The 22,480-nt window shown below is 32.5% G+C and overlaps 1 protein-coding gene across 1 annotated transcript in view; it reads right to left on the bottom strand.

Annotated features, from left to right (window-relative positions):
- LRRIQ1 (leucine rich repeats and IQ motif containing 1) overlaps window positions 1-22,480 on the bottom strand; it is a 189,669-nt gene that overhangs the window by 74,928 nt on the left and 92,261 nt on the right. The window contains exons 17-21 of the mRNA XM_032416672.1: window positions 20,733-20,852; window positions 9,108-9,197; window positions 8,334-8,455; window positions 7,720-7,815; window positions 7,386-7,468 (exon numbers count right to left, since the gene is read on the bottom strand). Coding sequence (XP_032272563.1) covers window positions 7,386-7,468; window positions 7,720-7,815; window positions 8,334-8,455; window positions 9,108-9,197; window positions 20,733-20,852 — 511 coding nt within the window. The remainder of the gene's footprint in view (window positions 1-7,385; window positions 7,469-7,719; window positions 7,816-8,333; window positions 8,456-9,107; window positions 9,198-20,732; window positions 20,853-22,480) is intronic.

The raw sequence follows: 22,480 nt of genomic DNA, 5'->3' as shown, positions 1-22,480 counted from the left end.
ACAAATTTTTTAAAACCCTTTGTATATACATTTAATAGAATACATATTACATATCATCTAAGCCATTTACAAAAAACCATACTGACATGTCAAAGGAACATTAGTCAGTCAGGGAAGACAGATTACCATGGGCTTCTTATTCTGTATGATACCTTATAACCAAATGATCTTTCTACACATTCTCCTGCTCTTCTTGCTTTTCTATTTGATCTATGTATTTCCTGAGCAAAGACATTACAATTCGACAGACCTGGGTGAGACCCAAGCCCCAACTTTTACTAGTTGTATGACTCAACAAATTGCTATTACCCTCTGCCTTTCCCCTCTCTGTCCAAGAGCAGTAATACTGACTCTGAAATACTACAGTGAGAAATAATGAAATAATGTGTGTAAAGCATCAAGACTCATGTTTACATAAGTGGAGGTGCTCAACAAATGGCAGTTAGTAAATACATAATCACAACAGAAATAACAGTAATATATCCTACTTGGAAATTCTATTTTTGGAAAATATCTTAAATCCTGCATAGAATAAGGTGGGCTATATAGGATATTAATTGATGGATCCATAATTGGCTTCATCTTATTCATTTTATTTATATAGGACATGGATCTTAATAGCTGTGGATCTTTTATAAATTCTTTGGTATTCCCTTGGGCAAATAGTCTCTTCATGACTTGATTTCTCAATATGTAAAACAGAGATAACAATAGCACTTTCCTCATATTATTAACAAGATTAAATAATACATATAAAATATTTAGGAGAGTTATCTAGCTCAATAGACTCAAAAAGATAATTTTATTCATCAGGGGCACATAAAGAGTGCTACATTTTCAATACCCTTCATTCTAAACATTGTGATTGCAACCTTAAATTTATTTAAAACTTACAGTAATGCAAGTTGCAAAGGGATAATGATAAGAAATAAGAAACACAGTAATTCTAGATGGGGAAAAAAAAATCACTTGATTTTGATAGTCCCTGGAAATATCACTGTGAAATAAGATACTACTCTTACCTCAAAAAATACAAAGTCAAGTAGGAAGGTCAAGGGACAAGTTTATTGTAAAGAGTACAGCTTGTGGTAGCTTTTTCTTGCATTATAAAATCAGTTTTGTACATTTAAATCTACTCCTTTGACATCATCAATGGCAGGCCTGTGTCACTGTTTTTAAAATCTTTTATCTCCCAGTATGACTTGCCCAATGTCTGGGAATTAGGTTTTAAATACATTTTTATAAGATATTTATAGAAACCCATAAAGAAGCTGAGTTTCTATTATGCATGTGGCTCTGTACTTCATTATCTCATTTAAGTAACATAACTTTATTTAGGCATTAGAATATCCTTAAAATTATTTCATCCTCTGTATAATCCCTTTTCAGTTTCTATAGTCCTAATCTTAGCTCACTGGTTGATCTTATCCTTGTTAACTTCATATATAAAAATCTTCTTACTATCCATTTTTGTATGTGCAAGTACATACAAGTACAGTAGTGCTGTAAAATGTTTTAAGTTAAGGCTGAATGACTAGTTGTACATCATTTTATTTATTTATTTATTTATTTATTTAATTTATTTTGGGGGGGGGGGGGCGGGAGGGGGGGGGGGGGGAATCTTTTTTTTTTTTGCCTTCCAGATTTCTCTTTATTTATACATATCCAACCTGTTCTTTTTTTTTATTATGTTATGTTAATCACCATACATTACATTATTAGTTTTTGATGTAGTGTTCCATGATTCATTGTTTGCATATAACACCCAGTGCTCCATGCAGAGCATGCCCTCTTTAATACCCATCACCAGGCTAACCCATCCCCCCACCCCCCTCCCCTCTAGAACCCTCAGTTTGTTTTTCAGAGTCCATAGTCTCTCATGGTTTGTCTCCCCCTCCGATTCCCCCCCTTCATTCTTCCCCTCCTGCTATCTTCTTCTTTTTTTTTTTTTTTAACATATAATTTATTATTTGCTTCAGAGGTACAGATCTGTGATTCAACAGCCTTGCACACTTCACAGCGCTCACCATAGCACATACCCTCCCCAGTGTCTATCACCCAGCCACCCCATCCCTCCCACCCCCTACCACTCCAGCAACCCTCAGTTTGTTTCCTGAGATTAAGACTTCCTCATATCAGTGCGGTCATATGATACATGTCTTTCTCTGATTGACTTATTTCGCTCAGCATAATACCCTCCAGTGGGGAGAGGGAATCTTAAGCAGGTTCCATGCCCAGTGCAGAGCCCAACACGGGGCTCGATCTCACAACCCTGAGATCATGACCTGAGCTGAAATAAGGAGTTAGACACTTAACCAACTGAGCCACTTAGGCACCCCTCTATTCCATTTTTATAAGGAGTATTATTTACTAATTTAAATTTGTCTTCCCAAATAGAAGCATATATTTAAATGACTGTAATATACACTCCCAGTCATACACACACACAGTCAAATGTATTTAGTGACTTTCATCTAATTTACTGCTGACTCAGTTAATAGTTATTTATTGAACATCTACCATATGCCAGGCATGGTATCAGGTTCTGGGAATTCAGTGGAGAATAAGGAGGGTCTTGACCCTCCAGAATCTTACTATTTAAATGGACTTTATTATTGTTTTGTTGAGAGCACACAACAAAATAATGTTTGATCAAAATTCTTATAAATTCTTTTTGGAAATCACTGAAGTAAACAAAATAAATCATCAACAAACTTTATTTTGCCACAGTTTTGTCTATACTGTTCCTTTTAGATCCTTAACATTCATTCCTTAGTTATCTTATCATTATGCAAACTGATCTCTTTGCTATAGCCCATGAAGTGCTCAATTCATATTAAAAAAGTTAGCCTAACTTATTTTCTACTTGGCTTCATTCTTGACTATAACTAAATGTTAACATCACAGTCTCAAGCTATTTTCATCACTGAAATAAAATCAGCAAGTATTTGTTGAATGCTTAATATGTACTTGACAATATGCTAGGTATTACAAACAGCTGCAAGATAATTTTTATCCCTAGTTGTGGTCCTACTTTTATAACTAAATTCACCTTGTTTGCTTCATCCTATTCTTTCTTCACTGTATGAAATTTGAAATGTGACATGCATAACTATGATAAATGTTGGAAAACCACATTATGTTTTTGTCCTTATATTCTTGGCCCTTAAACTTTTTATCATTTGCTTTCCACCCAAACCCCTATACTCAGAATTCATCCTCTCTAAGGAGTGCTCCAAATGAACCCAAGCACTTATTCTCTTCCTCCATCCTGCTCCTCTCAATCTTGCTACCGATTATGCTCACTACTTTTAGGTTATTGACTCACATTTTCAATAAACCAGCAACTTTCATCTTGCACATGATGCTCTCCACTGCAGTAAACCCTAAACTTCCCTAGGTATCTGCTAAATTCCAACACAGATCACCAGGTTCTAAAATTACTTCTGTGCATGAGGTAACAGTAAAAACAAAAAGACAAACAAATTAAAACCCCATAAAAACAAGACCAGTCATTACCTGTTTGTGCTTATGTCCATCATATTTATTAAGCAATAACTTACTAGGAATAACAACAATCAGAACACAAACTCAAACTGAGTAAATATAAATCCTCACAATTTTAGATTTCATCCTATGGCTTCAAATCAATTCCTCTTCCCACTTTACCTCCTCCTCCTGCTTTTTCTGTTTAAAGCAGATGGCCTCATTTATCCCAATAGAAGTCATCAATACTGAGTCCCCTGATGGTTGCCTACACTGTATGTCTCCTTGGCCCCTTTCTTCTTTACTAATCAGCAAACTCAATGGTATTCTTCGTCTACCTGCAACTTTCTTTAAGTAATTGACCCCCTGCCTTTTGTCCTATTTTCACTCTCATCTTAAATATTGTGATGCGGACTCATATCCCTTGGCTAATAAATATATGTATAAGACACAAACAGGAAATATTATGTGTTTGCAACTAAGCAAATTGTGCTAAGGTTTTTCGTGGTAGATATTTGAATTAAAGCTTCCATAATCTGTGCATTTATGCCCCACCCCATGAAGATTACTGCTTTGTTAGACTGGAGGATGTAACTGATTCCATTTAATTAAAAGTTTCTATTCTCTGATGCTCCACCTACCACCCACCCTCCCTACCCTCAGGGATGGCTAGTCTCCAGCAGTTTTATGGACAATGTTGCCCTCTGGTGGCCGGTTCAAGTTGGCAGGTTATCCATATAAGATATAGATAGATGGATCTATCTCCATGTATATTTGAAAATTACTAGTAAATGTTTAAGTGTTTAACAGAATATAGGTATATAAAATATCATTTTAATTTATTAGTAAGTAAAAGTTTAAAATTATGGCCATTATTTTAGGCAGATTTAAATAAGTTAATAGCATATCACAGATTGTTTGAATTGCAAACTGGAAACGTACTAGAAAGTTCTTTTTCTGTAAGAAGAAAACCAGAGGTATAGAGTCTTAAATGATTCATTCACAGATACAAAGTGACATAAGTGCTACATTATTAACCTAGTAGAAGATTAAAGTATCATAATTGGAGAGGATCCCAGGGCTTTTCTTTTTCATGACTTCATCCTTAACCTTACCTTGAATATTTCTATTCTGAATATATGTTGTGAAGGGGCAGTAGAGAAAAAGAATGAGGAGAATTTAAAGGTCATCATTAAGTTTTACATTTCAGAATTCAAATTTTAAAGAAAAAATTTGCTTTTTTTCATCAATCTAGTATTTTGATCAAACAAAAGCTTAACAGAGATATAAAACCTCCCACAGTAGTAAGAATGCGATTTGGTTTACAATCGTGTAATTAGAGTAATGATTCCCATAAAAAATTATACAACTGCCATTTGGATTTTTACCTAACAGATCACACTTAATGACCACTGTCAAAATGTTAAATTTAAGATGTCTGGTTGTCCTTTTACATTTGTTACCCTACCATGCCACCTTGTGACAGATAAAAATGGCTTAATTTTTGCCTGATGATGATTATGTCTAATTTTTGTTCATTAAAACAATGGTTTTTCTGTATGAGCATAGATTCCTTATTAAAACTTGTGTTCAAACCTATTATTTACTGTGCTGATTTATTAAAAATGAACTCAACAACAACAAAAATCCCTTAGTTATAAGAATTAGCAAGAAAGACCTATATATTTCCAGAGACCTATTCTAACAAAATAAACTTTGCTTTAGCTTCACTATCAGAAGTTTCTGCAAACATTGTAAATATCTTTAAAGAAGTAGATCTTGAACATAAATAAGTAATAATTATTTGTTGAACTTTGACTGAATTAGTACTTAAGCTGCTTCTGATTATTTGAACTTCCCCCAGGAGTTTCAGAAACTTTCATTGTTCTCAAAACAGCTATTTAAAGAATTTTTGTTGATACTATTGAAGATGAATAAAAATATACATCGAAGCAATAAAAAAGTTTTTCAAACTACCCTAAATTACTGTACTGGATTCTACTTCCCCAGGACTGAAACAAAGTCTCACTATTGTTAAGAGTTTGGAGTTACTATTACCCTGGGAACTACCAGATGGTAGTCAGTTCACTGAGTTCTGATGAACTTAATAGGAGTTTTCATCACAGGAGTGTGGGAAGCACAATGCAAGTTGAACAGAGCATATACTTACATTTTCTTTAAAAATGCTTAAAATTTCAATCTTTCAATCCTGACAAACTTGTAGTATGCAACAAAAATTACTACAGTTATCTCAAAAAGATAAAAGGTGTCACTAATGTAAACACAAAAAAAGGAAAGTTGAACATTTGTGAATATAAAAATAAATCATCAGAAATTTATCAATAAAGTGTTGTGCCAAGAAATATCAGCTATTTCTTGGAAACCAATGGTATTTTGGTTATTTTTATTTTTGTTTAAAATAATATATATATACATTTTTTAGAATTCCATGGAATTAATGATTAAAAATAATAAGTGGGAAAATTAATCAAGAAAAAATGAATCTTGTGAATGCTTCTTTGTATACTTACATAAGCTAGAATTATAAGATAAATATAGATTCTCTGCTTTTCTCAGGACTAATGGTACTTTTATGAAAACATTTCACTAACATTAAAATCATTGTAAAAGAAGCTGATGAAAAAGAAAAACTCAAAACAGCTTTTAAAAAGAAGTCACAATTGGGGAAGGTATGTGCTATGGTGAGCACTGTGAATTGTGTAAGACTGATGAATCACAGACCTGTACCTTTGAAAAAACAATATATTATATGTTAAAAAAAAAAAGAAGATAGTAGGAAGGAAAAATGAAGGGGGGAATCAGAGGGGGAGACGAACTATGAGAGACTATGGACTCTGAGAAACAAACTGAGGGTTCTAGAGGGGAGGAGGGTGGGGGGATGGGTTAGCCTGGTGATGGGTATTAAAGAGGGCACGTATTGCATGGAGCACTGGGTGTTATATGCAAACAATGAATCATGCAACACTACATCAAAAACTAATGATGTAATATATGGTGATTAACATAACATAATAAAAAAAAGAAAAAAAACTAATGATGTAATGTATGGTGACTAACATAATAAAATAAAATAAAATAATAAAATAAAATAAATAAAATTAAAAATAGGTCACATTACTTATATTAAGCCTATGAGTCCATGAGTAAATATTTATAAAGCTATAAGTAAATGCTAAGTTATACACAATATGCAAATAATTTTAAATAGTTTTAATTATAAATATAAAATCATAATGACCCGCTATTTCTTGCCCTGACACTATAAACTACTCCACTATTAAGTAACGATACTAAAATGATTAGAGGTATCCAAAGAAAGAAATGATTTGGAGAATCAAATGGGATAGAAGAAAGGATGCCTCTAAATATTTCCCAAGTTCCGCATAATCCTGAAGATATACATTGTATTTCTTTTCCAAAGTGTCAAATTGTGAAGCCCTCATAGCTAATATTCATGAAACTAACAAATTTATAGAAATTTATCGAATAATCAAGCAATTTAAAAACACACAAAGGAATAAGCACATGAAGCAGATACTCTTTAGAATCAACACTTGTCAAAGTGAACCAACTTAGAAATTAATTACAGCATAATTCTCAGTGCACAATAGATAGAATAATCAATAACAAAGTAAATAAGAAACAGGGAAAGTGAAAATAGCATTTAAGTATATAACAAATCATTTAATGTAATAACATAATTTTTTCTAAGTTTCCTTGAGTTTTCAGAATTATTACCTTAGACATACTCATATCTGTGCATTTCATTTCTGTTCTTATTAAATATTATTAAATATGATTTGGTAAATAATATTTTAAAAGAATTTATCTTCAATATCAGACACACAATTATTATTCAAAGAGCAATCATCACCCACCTAATTTTTTCCTTAATTTCTTTGATTTCATCTTCTGTGCTCTCTTCAACATTTGCTGAGCAGTAGCAATATCCTTAAAGCCCCTAAAAAGATTAAATTTAATAAAGGCAAAACAAATATCCAGACCATATTAATATATGCATATGCATATAAATATACATATCTGAACTATATTATACTAAAACAAATTTAGATTCCCATTTAAGAATTTGTAATTTAACAGATATACAGTTTCTTAAAAACTAGTAATTCCTAATGTCTTGAAAAATATCTACCCTGAACATTTAAAAGTTTCTCAATTTCTTCATATTTTAGTGTAAAATAGACCACATACCATTCTTTTGAAATTTTTTCTTCTTTTTCAGTTTTCAGCAAACTCTTTCTGCTGGTCTTTGATTCAGGTGTCCAAGATAAAGTCCTATTTTCTGATCTGGCAATAGAAAAAAACTACACTAACTGAATCAACACAAGTATATCAGCACCTTTTAAAACTACAAGCTGTTTATGTTGTCTCAAACTTGGAAATAAAATCCATTTAAGTTACAGAAAAACTTTATCTTGAAAAGTAATAAAAGTCTGCCATTAATTTAAAATGTTTACATTTCAATTACTTGAAGCATATTTCAATCCTTTTGTCGAAAGAAATGCAACACTGGAATTTTTATTCTAATCCTTATCTCTACCTATATAGTAGTATTTAAAAGTTCACTTGTTTATAGCAATTAATGACATTATTTCACTGACACTTTTGTTGTTGCTTTAATGAAGCTACCTCATACTTTTTTTTTTTACTGAAAACCCCATAAAATGATTACACTTTTAACATTAAATGCTTTTCCATCTTCCAAACAAGTAAATTTGTACCTAATTTTCATCATTTTACTACTTTTGTAATAATTATAATACTTTCCTCATGGGTTAATCCTCTAAAAGAGTAAGTTAGCTTACCTGCTATTAAACTGTGGGTGTTCTGATGAAAACAAATCTTCTTTCTCATTACATAGCCATGCTTGAGCTGGATGACTTGGTAAATTCAGTGAGGTATCATCATATTTTAAGGTTCCAGAGAACTTATCAGGAAAATGATGTATATTAAGTATAAAATAAATTGAAAAATTCTAGTATTTATATCATATTACTTTACATGCATATTACTGAGTAGTCTCCCAAGGGAAACACATATAAAAACTGAAAATTATAATAAAATTAAATTTATATAATACACATTTTTTTATTGTAGTGATGAGGGATATGCTTTTTGGTATTGTTTGCATATACAGAATGATTAACTGCAAAGATCTTAAAAAATATCAGAAAACAAAAACTTCAAAGATTATCAAATAAATAACAGATATTGCAGTTCATTGACCTCTGACTGAGAATCTTCAGCTGTTGCCCTCTTAATGCATATTTTTGTATTTTTAAAGTGCTGTCAACTAGTGATTTTAGTCCACTGCCAAATATGCAGCTGAAGTATATCATTTTTTTTTTGCTACTGTGAAATAAAGTGTTGAAAGAAATCCAAAATAAAGAAAAAAATTAGGAGCAAATGAAAGAAAAGCTATATGAAAAATTACATCTGGGGATGAGGAGGAAGTCAGAGGCTTCTAAAAGTAATTGTGTTTTTCAAGTCAATAAATTGCACTATTAATCACTGCAGCACAGCATAACCTTAAAAAATGAGCAAAGATGGAGGACTAAGAGATTTCCATGACATGTTACCTTTGGCCAGTGCAGCTGGTTTGGGAGAAGCAGTGTTTGTGAAGGGAAGCGGGTGGAATCTAAAGTTAGCCATTCTTTCTCTAAGGCAGCCTGCACAAATAATAAACATTAATGTACATAATTTAGTTTGCATAACTTTTACAAAGAGTCTTTTAAATTGTCTTTTATACGACAAATGTTGAGAGAGTATATCAGAATTTTCATTTACAGGAAAATGTGCTACTTGCTATTGTGAGATGTTATACATCTGTTTAATGCAAACATTGTAAAAAAAAATTAAAGACTTTTCATCCCTAAGTGGGATAAAGTGAGAATTTGAGTACTCAAGTGTTCCAAAAAATAAGAGGTGCAGATTGTTCAGTGTATTTAACTGTTTGATAACCATGATTCTGAGCCAACTCCAGATGTAACTGAGGGAAATAATCTTTTATCTCTTTATAATGCAAATTTTAATATTTTCTACCAAACCTCACTATTGAAAATTTATGGTATTTTAACACATTAGTATCAGTTTTTCCATAAACACTGTCTATAAGACAGCTTTTACTTAATTTTTTCAAAAATTTCACAAATTTTCTGAATAGATGGAAAAATGAATTTTGTGGCAACATAAAAATCATGGATCTGAATATTATAGTCTCTAATTCAAGTGTGTGAACGATAAAATGTAAATTTAAACTTTGAAATGATACTATTATAAGTCCCTTCACTCTTTATCTTAAAACATCTTTACTCCATTTATGTAATTACCAAGTTTATTTTATCTTTTGACAATGGAACTATACTAAGTATGCTATTGTTACATCATTTAGGATATAGCTATCTAAATTTTATTGCCTGGATTAGTTAATATGGTTTAGAATAAACTTCCGTGGTTCTGTAACATTTTTTGAATCTTTACAAAAAAGATCAGAATGCCCATGAACTTGTTTTTTAAAAGGTTCTAAAAAAATCAGACATTTGTTATTTTTATTTTTTTGAAGATTTATTTTTTAAATTTTATTTATTTATTTATTTAGATTTTATTTATTTGAGAGAGAGAGAGCATGAGCAGGGGGAGGGGCAGAGAGAGAGGGGAAGCAGACTCCCCACTGCGCAGTGAGCCCTATGCGGGCTTTGATCCCAAAACCCTGGGTTCATGACCTGAGCCAAAGGCAAATGCTTAACAGACTGACCACCCAGGTGCCCCATTTTAAAGACTTATTTATTTTAGAGAGAGGGAGAGCATGAGGGGGGGGCAGAGGGAGAAGGAAAGGGAGAGAGAATCTCAAGCTGACTCCACACTGAGCAGGAGCCTTACATGGGGCTCAATCTCATGACCCTGAGATCATGACCTGAGCCGAAACCAAGAGTTGTATGACTAACGGACTGCACCTCCCAGGTGCTCCCATAATCAAACATTTATGATTTAAAAACTAGAATGATTATATTCTGAGGAGAACTAAATGGAATTTTTCATTTATACAATTTCAGTGTTTCTTGACTATATCTTGAAAGACCATTGGACAGGAAAGACTAAGACATCCTGACTATAGGCTAGCAGTGCAATGACAGACTTCTACTGATAGAACTTAGTCTTAGAATACCTATTTAAATTCATGTTATTTGAATACATATGTAAATAGGGCACCTCTATTCAGTTGACAGGTACATTGTCCAATTTTTTCCAGGCAGACATTATTAACATACATATCACAGCTATATATCAGTTATATATGTTTTAAAAATACATATCTGGTTTAAAAAGTGCTATTTGATGCAAACAGGATTCAAGGTTCAGATTTTTTAATTCTTTCTTTTGTATGGCAAATAGAGAAAAATCCAGTTCTATCCCAGGAAAGATTAAGGCCCGTGGCATAGCAGCTATCATCGAATTTGTATTCTTACGTTGGTGAAAACTACTAAAGTGAAGAGAGAATGTGAAGATGTGGAGACAATATGACAAAAGGCAGTGTGCCAGAGGATTCTGGGAAGATGGTGGAGCAGGAAGAACCGGGACCCTGTCTCCCAACCTAGAAAATGATTGCACTTGCAGAATCCAGCTGGAGTCTATTGAAGGCTTATAACTTCCAGGGGAAAACTTGGATGGTAAATTGTGGTTAATTTTAGTCAATTTCAGCTTTTAACAAGCTGCCAGCTCTACCCCAGGCCCTGAGTTAGGCGGCTGTTCATGTGTTCCAGGAGTAGCTTGCATATATCTTGTAGAGCCAGAGTGGACAATAAGGACCCTGTCCTCCAAACATGGTGATCTGTGCACTGATCATTGATTACTTCTGATCACAGAGGTGCAAAGAGGTGGGTGTCCTTGTACTTCCCATCTTGTTGCAAGCCCCTGCCCTACCAGCTAAGTGATTTCCAGGGGATTTAATGGGCTGGTGTCCTTCCCCACCCCTTCATTTTTCTCTTTTTCATCTTTTGGGAGCCAGATATCAAAGACTAGGATGCTCATTTTTAAAAAAAATCTAGAATATTCAAAAGCATCTGCATATATGTGGGAAATTAGAAAGTCAACATACATATCTAGGGAAAGGCACAGCTCAGAAAAGAACTGAGAAGACCTTAAGTTTATAACTCAGGCTGATCCACAGCACAGAGACAGTCTACGATAATACAAAAACAAACATAATAAAAGCAAAAACAAAACCTCAGCAAACCCTGGGGAAGAGAATCTAATTTCTAGAATTACCATAATTATTACATCAATGTCCAATTGTAAATTTAAAAAAAGTCACAAACCATTCAAAGAAACAGAAAAATTTATGGCCCATTCAAAGGAAAAATAGATAAATCAACCAAAACTATCCCTAAAAAAAGACCTCATGGCAGATTTACTAGACAAAGATTTTTAAATAATTGTTTTGAAGCTATTCAAAGAAATAAAAGGAGAAAAAATGATGTATAAACAAAATGGAAATATCAATTAAGAGATAGAAAATCTAAAGCGAAATCAAGAAGAAATTTTGGAGCTGAAAAGTACAGTAGCTGAAATGAAATATTCCTTAGTGGGATTCACCAGAGAGATATGTCTCTGAGTAGGCAGATAAAAGAATTAGTGAACTTGAAGATAGGACAATGGAAATTATCAAGTTTGAGGAATAGAAAAAAAAAGATTGAAGAAAAATGAATAGAACCTAAGGGACCTATGAGATACCATCGAGCAGACCAACATGTGTATCATGGAAGTCATAGAAGGAGCAGAGAAAGAAAGAAGCAGAGTGCATATTTGAAGAAATAATGGCTGAAATTTTCCCAAATTCAATGACAGACCTGAATATAAACATCCAAATATCTCAAAGAACTTGAAATACAACGAACTCAGAGACCAACACCAGACACACAATCAAACTTTCAGAAGCCAAAGACAAAGAGAATCTTGAAAGAAGCCAATGAGAAGTAACTTGTCACATATAAGGAATCCTCAATAAGACAGCTAGCAGATTTCTTTTCAGAAACTTTGAAGTCCTGAAGGCAGTGAGCTGATATATTCAAAGTGCTAAAAGTTAAAATAAAACAAAAACTGTCAACCAAAATTCCTTTATTGTCAAAACTGTCCTTCAAAGTCAAGAGAGAATTAAGATAGTCCCAGATAAACAAATGCTGAGAGAATTTATTACCTTTAGATCTGCCCTGAAATAAATGCTAAAGGGAGTCCTGCAGGTTGAAATGAAGAGACAAGCAGTAACTGGAAGTCATATGAAAAAACAAAGATCTCAGTAAAGATAAATACATGGGAAATTATAAAAGCCAATATTTTTGTAACAACAGTTTGTAACCCTACTTTTTGTTTTCTATATGATTTAAGAAGACTAATATGTAAAAAAACAATTATTACTTTAAAAGCTAGTATTATTGTAACTTTGGTTTATAATTCCACATTTAGTTTCCTACATAATTTAAGACACTAGTGCATTTAAAGGAATTATTGGTTTATGTCTATAAAGAAGTAATTTTTGTGAGATCAACAACTGAAAGGAGTGGCAATGGAACTGTAAAGGAGCAAGTTTTGGGATGCTATTGAAGTTAAGAGGGTATAAATTCAAACCGCAGTGTTACAACTTTAGAATATTAAGGGGGATTGAGGAGTTACTATTTAATAGCTATATAGTTTCAGTTTTACAGGATGAAGAGAGTTCTGGATATGGATTAAATGGTGGTGATGGTAAAACAACTTTAGGAATTATTTAATACCATTGAATGTACACTTAAAAATTAAGACAGTAAATTTTATTTGATGTGTATCTAACTAAAATAAAAAATTGGAAGAAAAATTTATTTATTTATTTATTTATTTATTTATTTATTTATTTATTTTTTAAAGGTCATGCGCCACTTGAGGACTAAGTGTGGAAAGGACCAGTATTGCCAGGCAAGGAGCCTTATTTATACACTGTTATGTACACACACACACACACACACACTCTTTTTTTCTTTTAAACACCTGCCAACCATCTCCTATTTTATATTCTCTGGGACTCCAGCTGTTTTCTTTCTACAGCAGGACAAAAACTCACAAAGAGTGATTTCTTTGCCATATCACATAGATGTTGATGAAGTCTCTTTCTTAAGCTATACAAAGTCTGGGGAAAAATTCAGTGTTTAAATTATCTAAAAGTGCAGAAAACTTTGAAAATAGTTTTTCTTGTTTTTTAATGCAAGGTCACAAACTTTTATAAGATTCCAGAACAATTCTTTAACCACTATCTCAGAAATTTCTAGAAGCATAAAGAGAAGGCTTAGTATAAAATGCTAAAGATACTTTTAGTAATTATATAATCACAACCAAAAAATGTTACAAAGACTACTGATTTATGTGAGTTCAAGCTTATTAATATCTAGTATATTTGGCAGTACTTCGAATGTTGAAAAAAAATCTCAAAATGTCAAGAGGAATTGGCCAAGAATATATACTACTGTTTTAAAAATGTATATTAATATATCATGCTTACCACTGGGCATTTATACAAATTTCAGTTATTGCTTAAGAAAACCTTCTGTTCAGATGTTCTATAACTTACAACTGAGGATCTGGAAAGCTTTCTGATTATTAGAAGACTACTAGCAAATTTACTTACATATTAAAAATGAACTTGAACTTAGATCTGTAACTTTGTGTTCACAATCGAATGTCTGATCAGATATACATGTATTTGGCTTTTGACCAGAGAAGAAATCATTATTCTACAACTCAACTTTGAGAATCTAGAATATAAAGCTATCAGGAAGAAGAGCTACAAATAACATTCATGTTTATTTGTGTGTGTATATGTAAAATTTTTCAGGCCATCTACTGTAATCCTTTCATTTGATGCATGAAATTAGGATCAGACTTGCCCTAAGTCACAAGTCAGTGAAAACTGAACAAGTCCTAGAAATGCTAAAAGCCATGACTTGATGTCTTTCCTCCTCCCTTCACTATCTCCTCCCCTGTCCCAACACTTTCCTCCTCTTCTGCCCAAGTTGCCTCTTACTATCCCCAAAATAATTCTTTCTAATACTTCCTGATAACTTTTGGAGCATCTTAGAATCCTTACAGTTTGAAAACTTGGCCCATTATGAATCTCAAATCTCACTTTCTAAACCCTCTCCTCTGGGGCACCTGGGTGGCTCAGTCGGTTAAGCACCTGACTTCAGCTTAGGTCATGATCTCAGAGTCCTGGGATCGAGCCCTATGTGGGGCTCTGTGCTCAGCAAGGAGTCTGGAGATTATCCCTCCCTCTCCCTCTGCCCTCCTCCCCTGGCTTGTGCTCTCTCTCTCAAATAAATAATAAAATCTTTAAAAAAATAAATAAATAAATTTGAGCCTCCATGCTCAATGCAAAAGCATGGTGGGTCATATTGTTGGAGATTGCTGTTATGCCATGCATATCTCTTTTCATCAAACAAAATGTCACTTTAGTCTTTTTCTTTGCCTATAATTTAGATTGCGTTTGTTTATTTTCCCATAATGTACTGGAATATGTAATATTCTGTGAAGTTAATTTTAGATAGGGATCAAACATGAACTCCAGAACTGAAAGTTGCCCAGCTTGATATATTTGTCTCCTTCTCAAAAATTATTCCTGAAAACTTACTGAATTTTACTTTGGTCTGAGACAAAAAACAAATCCAAATTTGACTGTTGTGGTTTTCTATATTTATGTTATATTAGCTTTTCTCATCTTCTCTAGGTTTAGGGAATCATAAGAGGACTTGTAATGTTTAAATTTAAAGATATCTTTATTGGTTTTTTATATATTGGCTTCTACACAGTATTAAGTAACAGAAAAATAAACCTTGTTAAATGAAGTCAATAAAAGAATCAACTAAAATTACTTTGTAATTTAAAAGGTGCAAAATAGAAGTGCAACTGTAGATCACTATGCCACATTAGACTTAACATATTTATTATTTGGATATTTATTTGTTATTACAGATATTTTATGGCAAGGTGGCAAAAATCCCCCCTAAAGGAGATTGAGGCCTAAGTTTATTAAAACCTCTGCTAAAATAATTCTTTTAAAAAGGTTATTCACCTTGCACTGTGAACTCAAAGCCCAAGAAAATGTCTTATTCATCACTGTTTCCGAGGTTCATTATGAGTAATATATAATAGGTGCTTAATGCCGGGAGACAATTCTCCATGGGTCTCCATGTCTTCATGTCTTGTGACAGCTTTCTTTCCAGACTATCTTTTCAAGGATCTTTATATAGCGAACACCCTGGGAAGATAGAGATAGTGTTTTCCCCTGTGTTGGAAGGCACTATGCTACCCAGGACTCACATGGTATGAGCCACATTGATTCAACTGATTGGGTTTGGACATGGTTCACAGTGGAAGAAGGAGGTAAAGTTGTCTTGTGAGTAGGATTTTTTAGGCTAATTCAGTGTAGTGTTGTTGTTGCTTCTATATCTGAATTGTAGAGTAGAAATTGATGTATTACATGTTTTACTTTACCCCATAAGTGCCAGAGGGGCTTATCCCAATAGGGGAAGGGTTGCAGGTAGAGAAGTGTTAGTGTGATAAACTCTTGTCATTTGACACCTGTTGGATGACCAATGGGTCAGGATTTAGTTTGAGTACCTCTACCCTCTGACGTTTTAAAATGTGAACTCAAAATCCTGTATTAAATTTTCTTTCAGGTGTTTTCCAGTTCCATGTAGAATATGTATAGGAGAAATACCTAGAATCAAAGGACAATAGGAACACCTGGAGTGCTATAAAGCTAAGAAGAAACTTCATCAGTCACTTGATGCTGTGGAGAAAGGGATTAGAATTGAGGGACAAACAAGGTGAGGGTAATCTGGTAAACATGCCACTTTTAGTTGAGAAACCATATTAGCCCAACCTGTAAGAGAAACCAGAAATATAGCAGCCCTAATAAAGCTTGAAAATAAGCCTCAAAAGAATCTCTGCCCATATGCTACCTGCCTGCAAGATTAAAATTCAATCCTCTTTAGAGAAAGAAAACATCTTGCAGGGTCTTTACACTTTTTTCCAAATACGTCTGATACTTAACCAAAGGTTAAATGCTAAAAAAGAGTATTGACTGACTCAAAATGCAAGAGATATACATTCAATAGAAATAAACCTACAAGTGATCCAGGTGTTGCAATTAACTGAGAAAGCTTTGAAAATATCATACTTGGTATGTTCAAGAAAATACAGGAAGTGATAGAAAACTTCAACATAACTGGGATTTACAATAAATAATCAAGTAAAAATTCTAGAACTAAAAAATAGAATAACTAAAATTAAGAATTCAAAATATAGGCTGAACATGATTAGGTAACTCAAGAGAGATGATTAGTAAACTACAAGATAGGTCAGTAGGAAACATCCATATTAAAACATAGAAGCAAAAAAAAAAGAGAACAATTCAAAAGAGAGTCTAAGAGACACATGTGAAACGGTGCGAAATTCTAACATATACATTTTTGGAACCACTTTACCTCAAAGAAAAGAAATAATAAAAAAGATTAAATGTTTGAAATAACTGGCTAAGGAATTTCCAAAACTGATGAAAGACATAAACCACAGATTCAAGAAGCCATATGGCCTCCTTACTATAGCTTAGTAAATACAAATAAAATCACACCTTTGCTGAAAAACAAACACAGAAAATGAACCTTAAAAGTAGGCTGGGGAATGGGGGTGGGATGATAATATCTTTAGAGAAGAAAAAATAAGACTTATTACTGACTTTTCAACAGAGTCCATGAAAGTCAGAAGCTAATGAGATAGCATCTTTAAACACCAAAACTTTACCTAGAATTCTATACCTAGAGAAGATATCCTTCAAAACTTAAAGTAAGAGAAATGTTCAAGCAATAAAAAAGATTCACCTGAAGTTAAATAATTACTAAAGAAAATCCATCAGAGAAAGGAAAATGAATCCAGATGGAAGCATGTTAATGTAGGGAGAAATGAAGTACATGGAAAAACAACCACAAACTAACAAGGTAATGAAGGGAGAAAAAAGGAAAAACAAACAAACAAAAAACTTGATTCATGCAAGAAAAGGCAATAAAAAACTAAAAGGGAATATAGAACACATAGGCCAAACAAAAAACAAATACAAAGATGGTATTTATAAACCTAATTATACTCTTATTAAAATAAATTAAAATTGTCTGAATATGTTAATGAAAAAAATGTCAGAGTAGAATATAAAAATAAGCAAAACCCAATCATATACTCTTATTAGAGTCACACTTTGAATATAAAACAGAGAAACGTTGAATGGGAATGTTTAGAAAAATATATACTACTATAAAATTATTAGCCAAAAGAAAGCTGTAGATATGAGAATATTGGAGGAAGTAGCCACTAAGGCATTTAGTTAAAGAGGGAAACTGTATTAAAGACTGGAATTTTATTATGATGAGAGGGTCAACGATACAATGTTTTAACTATACAAAATATGTATGCCCTAATAATGTAGCTTCAAAGTACTTATGAGGCAAAATTTGACAGAACTAAAAGCTCATTTAGAAAAACCCACAATCATAGTAAGAGAATTCTAGCATTTTTTCTGTCAATAACTGATAGAATTCCTCCCCCCAAAATCACTAATTTAAAACAACAATTAATAAACCTGAAGTAACTGAGATTTTAGTAACAATATATTTAACATTCCTTTTAAGTGCACATGGAACATTTCTCCAAATAGATTATATGCTGAGACACACTTCTAGGAAACAAATAAAATCAATCTTACATCAAACTCTTCCAGAAAACAGAAACAGGGGAAACACTTCCCAATCAAATGTATAAGGCCAACATAACCTTGACACCAAAATCTAGATTAGGAGTTTTATAAAAAAGAAAATTTACAGATCCAACTTCTTGAATATAAATGCTAATCCCAAACAAATATTAATAAATCAAATTCAGAGATATGTAAAAAAGATAATACATTATAGCTAAGTTGGTTTATTTGAATATGAGATTTAATGTTTGAAAATCAATGTTATATGCATAAAGAGTATTTGATAAAATCCAACTCATATATAAAATCATCATCATCATATTAATCTCTTGGAATGGTAAAAATATGTTAAGGAAGGTAACTTCCTTAATCAAATATAGAGTTTCTACAAGAAACCTATGTTAAACACCTTATTTAGTGGTGGAATATTGAAAGCTTTCTCTCAGAGACCAGAAGCTAGGAAATGATGTCTGCTAATATCACCACTACTTAACACTTTACTGGAAATAGTAAGGCAAGAAAAATAAATAAAAGGCATAAGAACTGGAAAAAAAAGAAATAAAATTGTAATTATTCTCAGATGACATGATTGTATATACAGAATACAAAAGACCTGAGAGATAAACTACTAAAATTAATAAGTGATTTCAACAAAGTGGCTGAATATAAAGTCAAAATACAAACATAAATACAATATCAGAAAACATAAAATATCTAGAAATAAATCTAACCAAAAATGTACAAGACCACTATGAAGAAAACTACAGAGCATTGTCGACAGAAATTTTAAATGGCTTACATAAGTGGTAGGACAGTCTGTGTTCATGGATTTAAAAAGGTAATAGTCTAAAAATAGCAGTTCTTCAAAGTTGATTTATATTCATTTGACCCAAGGGAACATGACCCCTTCCTCACACTATACACAAAAATTAATTCTTGACGCATCCAGACTTAAATGCTGAAAGTTAATAAGGTTTCTAGAATACCTTAATGATCTAAGAGTAAGCAAAGATTTCTTATATGCCACAACAGTTAAAATTTTTTTAAATTTGAAATTGGAAACGTTCTGTTCATTAAAATTAACCACAAAGACATTGAAAAGGTAAGCCCCAGAGGTTAGAGAGGATATTTGCAAGGGAAAACAGAGTAGTATTCAGAATATTAAAGAAGTTCTACAAATCAGTAAGAAAAAAAGATGTACAACCCAATGGAAAAATATGCAAACACTTGATCATGTCACAAAGTGACTAAATGGTCAGTAAGCATACTAAAAGGTATTCAACATTATTAATTATGACAGAAATGCAAATTAAAACAATAAGATGCCACCACAAACTTACTGGAATGGAAGAAAAAGACATGAAAATACAAAGTGTTAATGAAGATAGAATTCCTCTGAAACTTGCATATTCTGCTGATAGGACTATAAACTGATATAATCACTTTGGAATATCTTTAGGCACTATCTACTAAACACAGGTAAACGTTAAGGCTCAGAAATTCTATTCCTAAAAGAAGTATGAATATGCACATCAAAAGACATGCACAAGAATGTTCATAGCATTTGGTCATAATAGGCAATACTAGAAATAACTCAACAACAAATATCTTCCAATAGTAGTATAGACTTTTAAAAAGTGGTATATTCAAATAATAGATAAAAAGTGGTATTTGCAAAAGAGTGGTATATTTAAACTATGCTCAACAACATAGATAAATCTCACAGACATATTATTACATGAAAGAAGAGTACATACTATATGATTCCACTTATAGGAAGTTCAAAAATAGGGAAAACTAATCTATGATGATGGAGGTGTGAATACTAGAGAGGCATGAGGAAGTCTGGGGGTGTTCATATGTTCTATATCTTCATCTGAGTGGTGTTTATGTGGATGTAATGGTCTAGAGAAGAGGAAGCACAGGGAGTAAAACCAGAATGTGAAAGGCAAGTGCTTTATACAATAAAATGGTGCTCAAATTTGGTTGGAGCATATGGAAGCCACAGGAAAGAAGTGGCATAGATGTCTGGATAGTGTGCTACCTTACTATGGAATACTTAAATAACAATTTAAAGAGGATGTTTTCATTTTCCTAGGTAACAAAGAACTACAAAATGTTGTTAAGCAGGGCATAAATAAGCTCAGAGTTATATGTAATGAAGGATAACTGATAAACAAAACATTGTGTAAATCTGGTCAAAGAGCACACAAAAACTCTTGTAAATATTCTATGACCACGTTTACATACTGTACATGCTTGTAGAGTACATAGAAAAGATATTAAGAAATTAGAAGCATACTTTTTCAAGTGTTGTTTAAAAAAAATCTGTAACATAGTGTTAAGAGGATAAAAATCTTAGAAACTGATTTAGTTCCAAAGTAGTATGCTAAAAAAGTTTTAAAACCAATATTTATATTTTGTAGTTGGTACTTACTTCATCAAATGTAAAATCCTCTAAGTTTATTTCTTCATATTCTTCTTCAGATTCTTCATTCTTAATAGCCTCTAAAGCTGTTGTCAGTTTCTTTCTCAAAAGAAAGCCCTTCCAAACTGCCTAAACAAAAATTTAAAGCATGTTATACAAGGTTATAGATCAAACTACAAACCAGATTCTCTGTGTTATCCCATTAGGAAGATAAAACATCTAAGACCTTAGTTTAATGGCTCAATAATTTGTTTTTTGAACTTTATGTGACACTTAAAACTGTAAGATAAATTAAACAACTGCATGTGTCTAAAGTTCTGAATCTCAGGAGACTTTCCTTGTGGTAAGCAGAAAAGAATCTCTAAAACTCCCTCAACTGCACATGTAGGTCAACCAATCAATTATCTGACAATTCCACCAGGACCCATTCTAAACTAAGAAGAAAGAGATACAAAGGAAAACCAATTTTACTGATTTTCAAATAATTATGTATAAAATAAACTAACGCACATTTAGGCAAATTTCAACATATACAAATGGCCATATTGGAGAGGTACTATCCTGGCCCATAACGATTAACTAATTTCATTTTAAAATAAACTAAGCACATAATAATAGAATTAAAACCATTCAGATTTCTCAATAATGTTGGAGTAGAGAAACCTTTTCTAACTATAACTCCAAGAACACGTAGCTTTTAAAGAATAAGTACTAGGGAGTGAGCTCCAGGATACATTAAGTGCAAAAAAAACCAAGATAGAAATAAGTGTGTATTACATGCTACCATTTATCTATGGAAGACTGTATATAAATATATAATAAACATAAATTATATAAATATATATTTAAATATATATGTATATGTTTGCTAATATTTAAAAAGTAAAAGTGTAACTTGTAAAATTAATTTTAAAAATTATTAAGGATAGAGGCAGAAAATAGAAGATTTAGCTATAGAAGCCAGAGTTCTCTGAATATACCTTTCTTAGATCTGACTTTGGAACCGTGCACATGCTTAAGATAATCATAAAATAAACAAATATGAAATAAAAGGAATTCTTGAAGAAATAGAAAAATATGTTTCATGCTATGGGCATACACACACAGAATTTATCTAAAGTGACTTTAAAATAGATTTATTTGACTATCTTCCTAGTGAAATATACTCAAAAGACAAATTTCATTACAAAAGATACCTTCAACATGTTTTCATATTCATAGTTAGTAATAATATTGGTATTGTTATTACAGAAAAAATATATATTGAGAAGTGGAATATATAAGACAATAGCCAGATCATATACAACAATAGAAGTCACTCACAACCTCTGCAGCAACCAACCTAGAAAGCTAAACCACAACCTCGGCAACAATTAGCCAAGAATGGTCAAGACTTGGTCAATCAATGACTGTCAGCCTCCTTATTTTTGTCCCTACTTCTAACTCAGGACCAACCAGAAATAGGCAAATATGCTTCCCAACTAATCACAGAATACGCCCTACTTCTAGCTGCCCGCTTTCTACCTTCCCCATACCAAAAACCTCCAATTAGACTATATCTGGAGACCTCTCTCCCTCTCTCTCTCTCTTTTTCCACTCTAAAAATTTCCTACTCTCCTCCCTGCCTTTGAGCTTATGCCAAAGGCAAGTGATGGTGGCTGACTCCCTTGCTATAGCACTCTCTGAATAAATAGCTTAGTTTGTTTATTTTCTCATTTGTATAGTCCTTGTTTATTTCCACTATGTATGTGCATGTA

Source organism: Phoca vitulina, unplaced genomic scaffold, assembly GCF_004348235.1.
Source record: "Phoca vitulina isolate PV1807 unplaced genomic scaffold, GSC_HSeal_1.0 scaffold19, whole genome shotgun sequence".
Classification (NCBI taxonomy): domain Eukaryota; kingdom Metazoa; phylum Chordata; class Mammalia; order Carnivora; family Phocidae; genus Phoca; species Phoca vitulina.
This window is presented reverse-complemented; position numbering and strand designations above follow the sequence as displayed.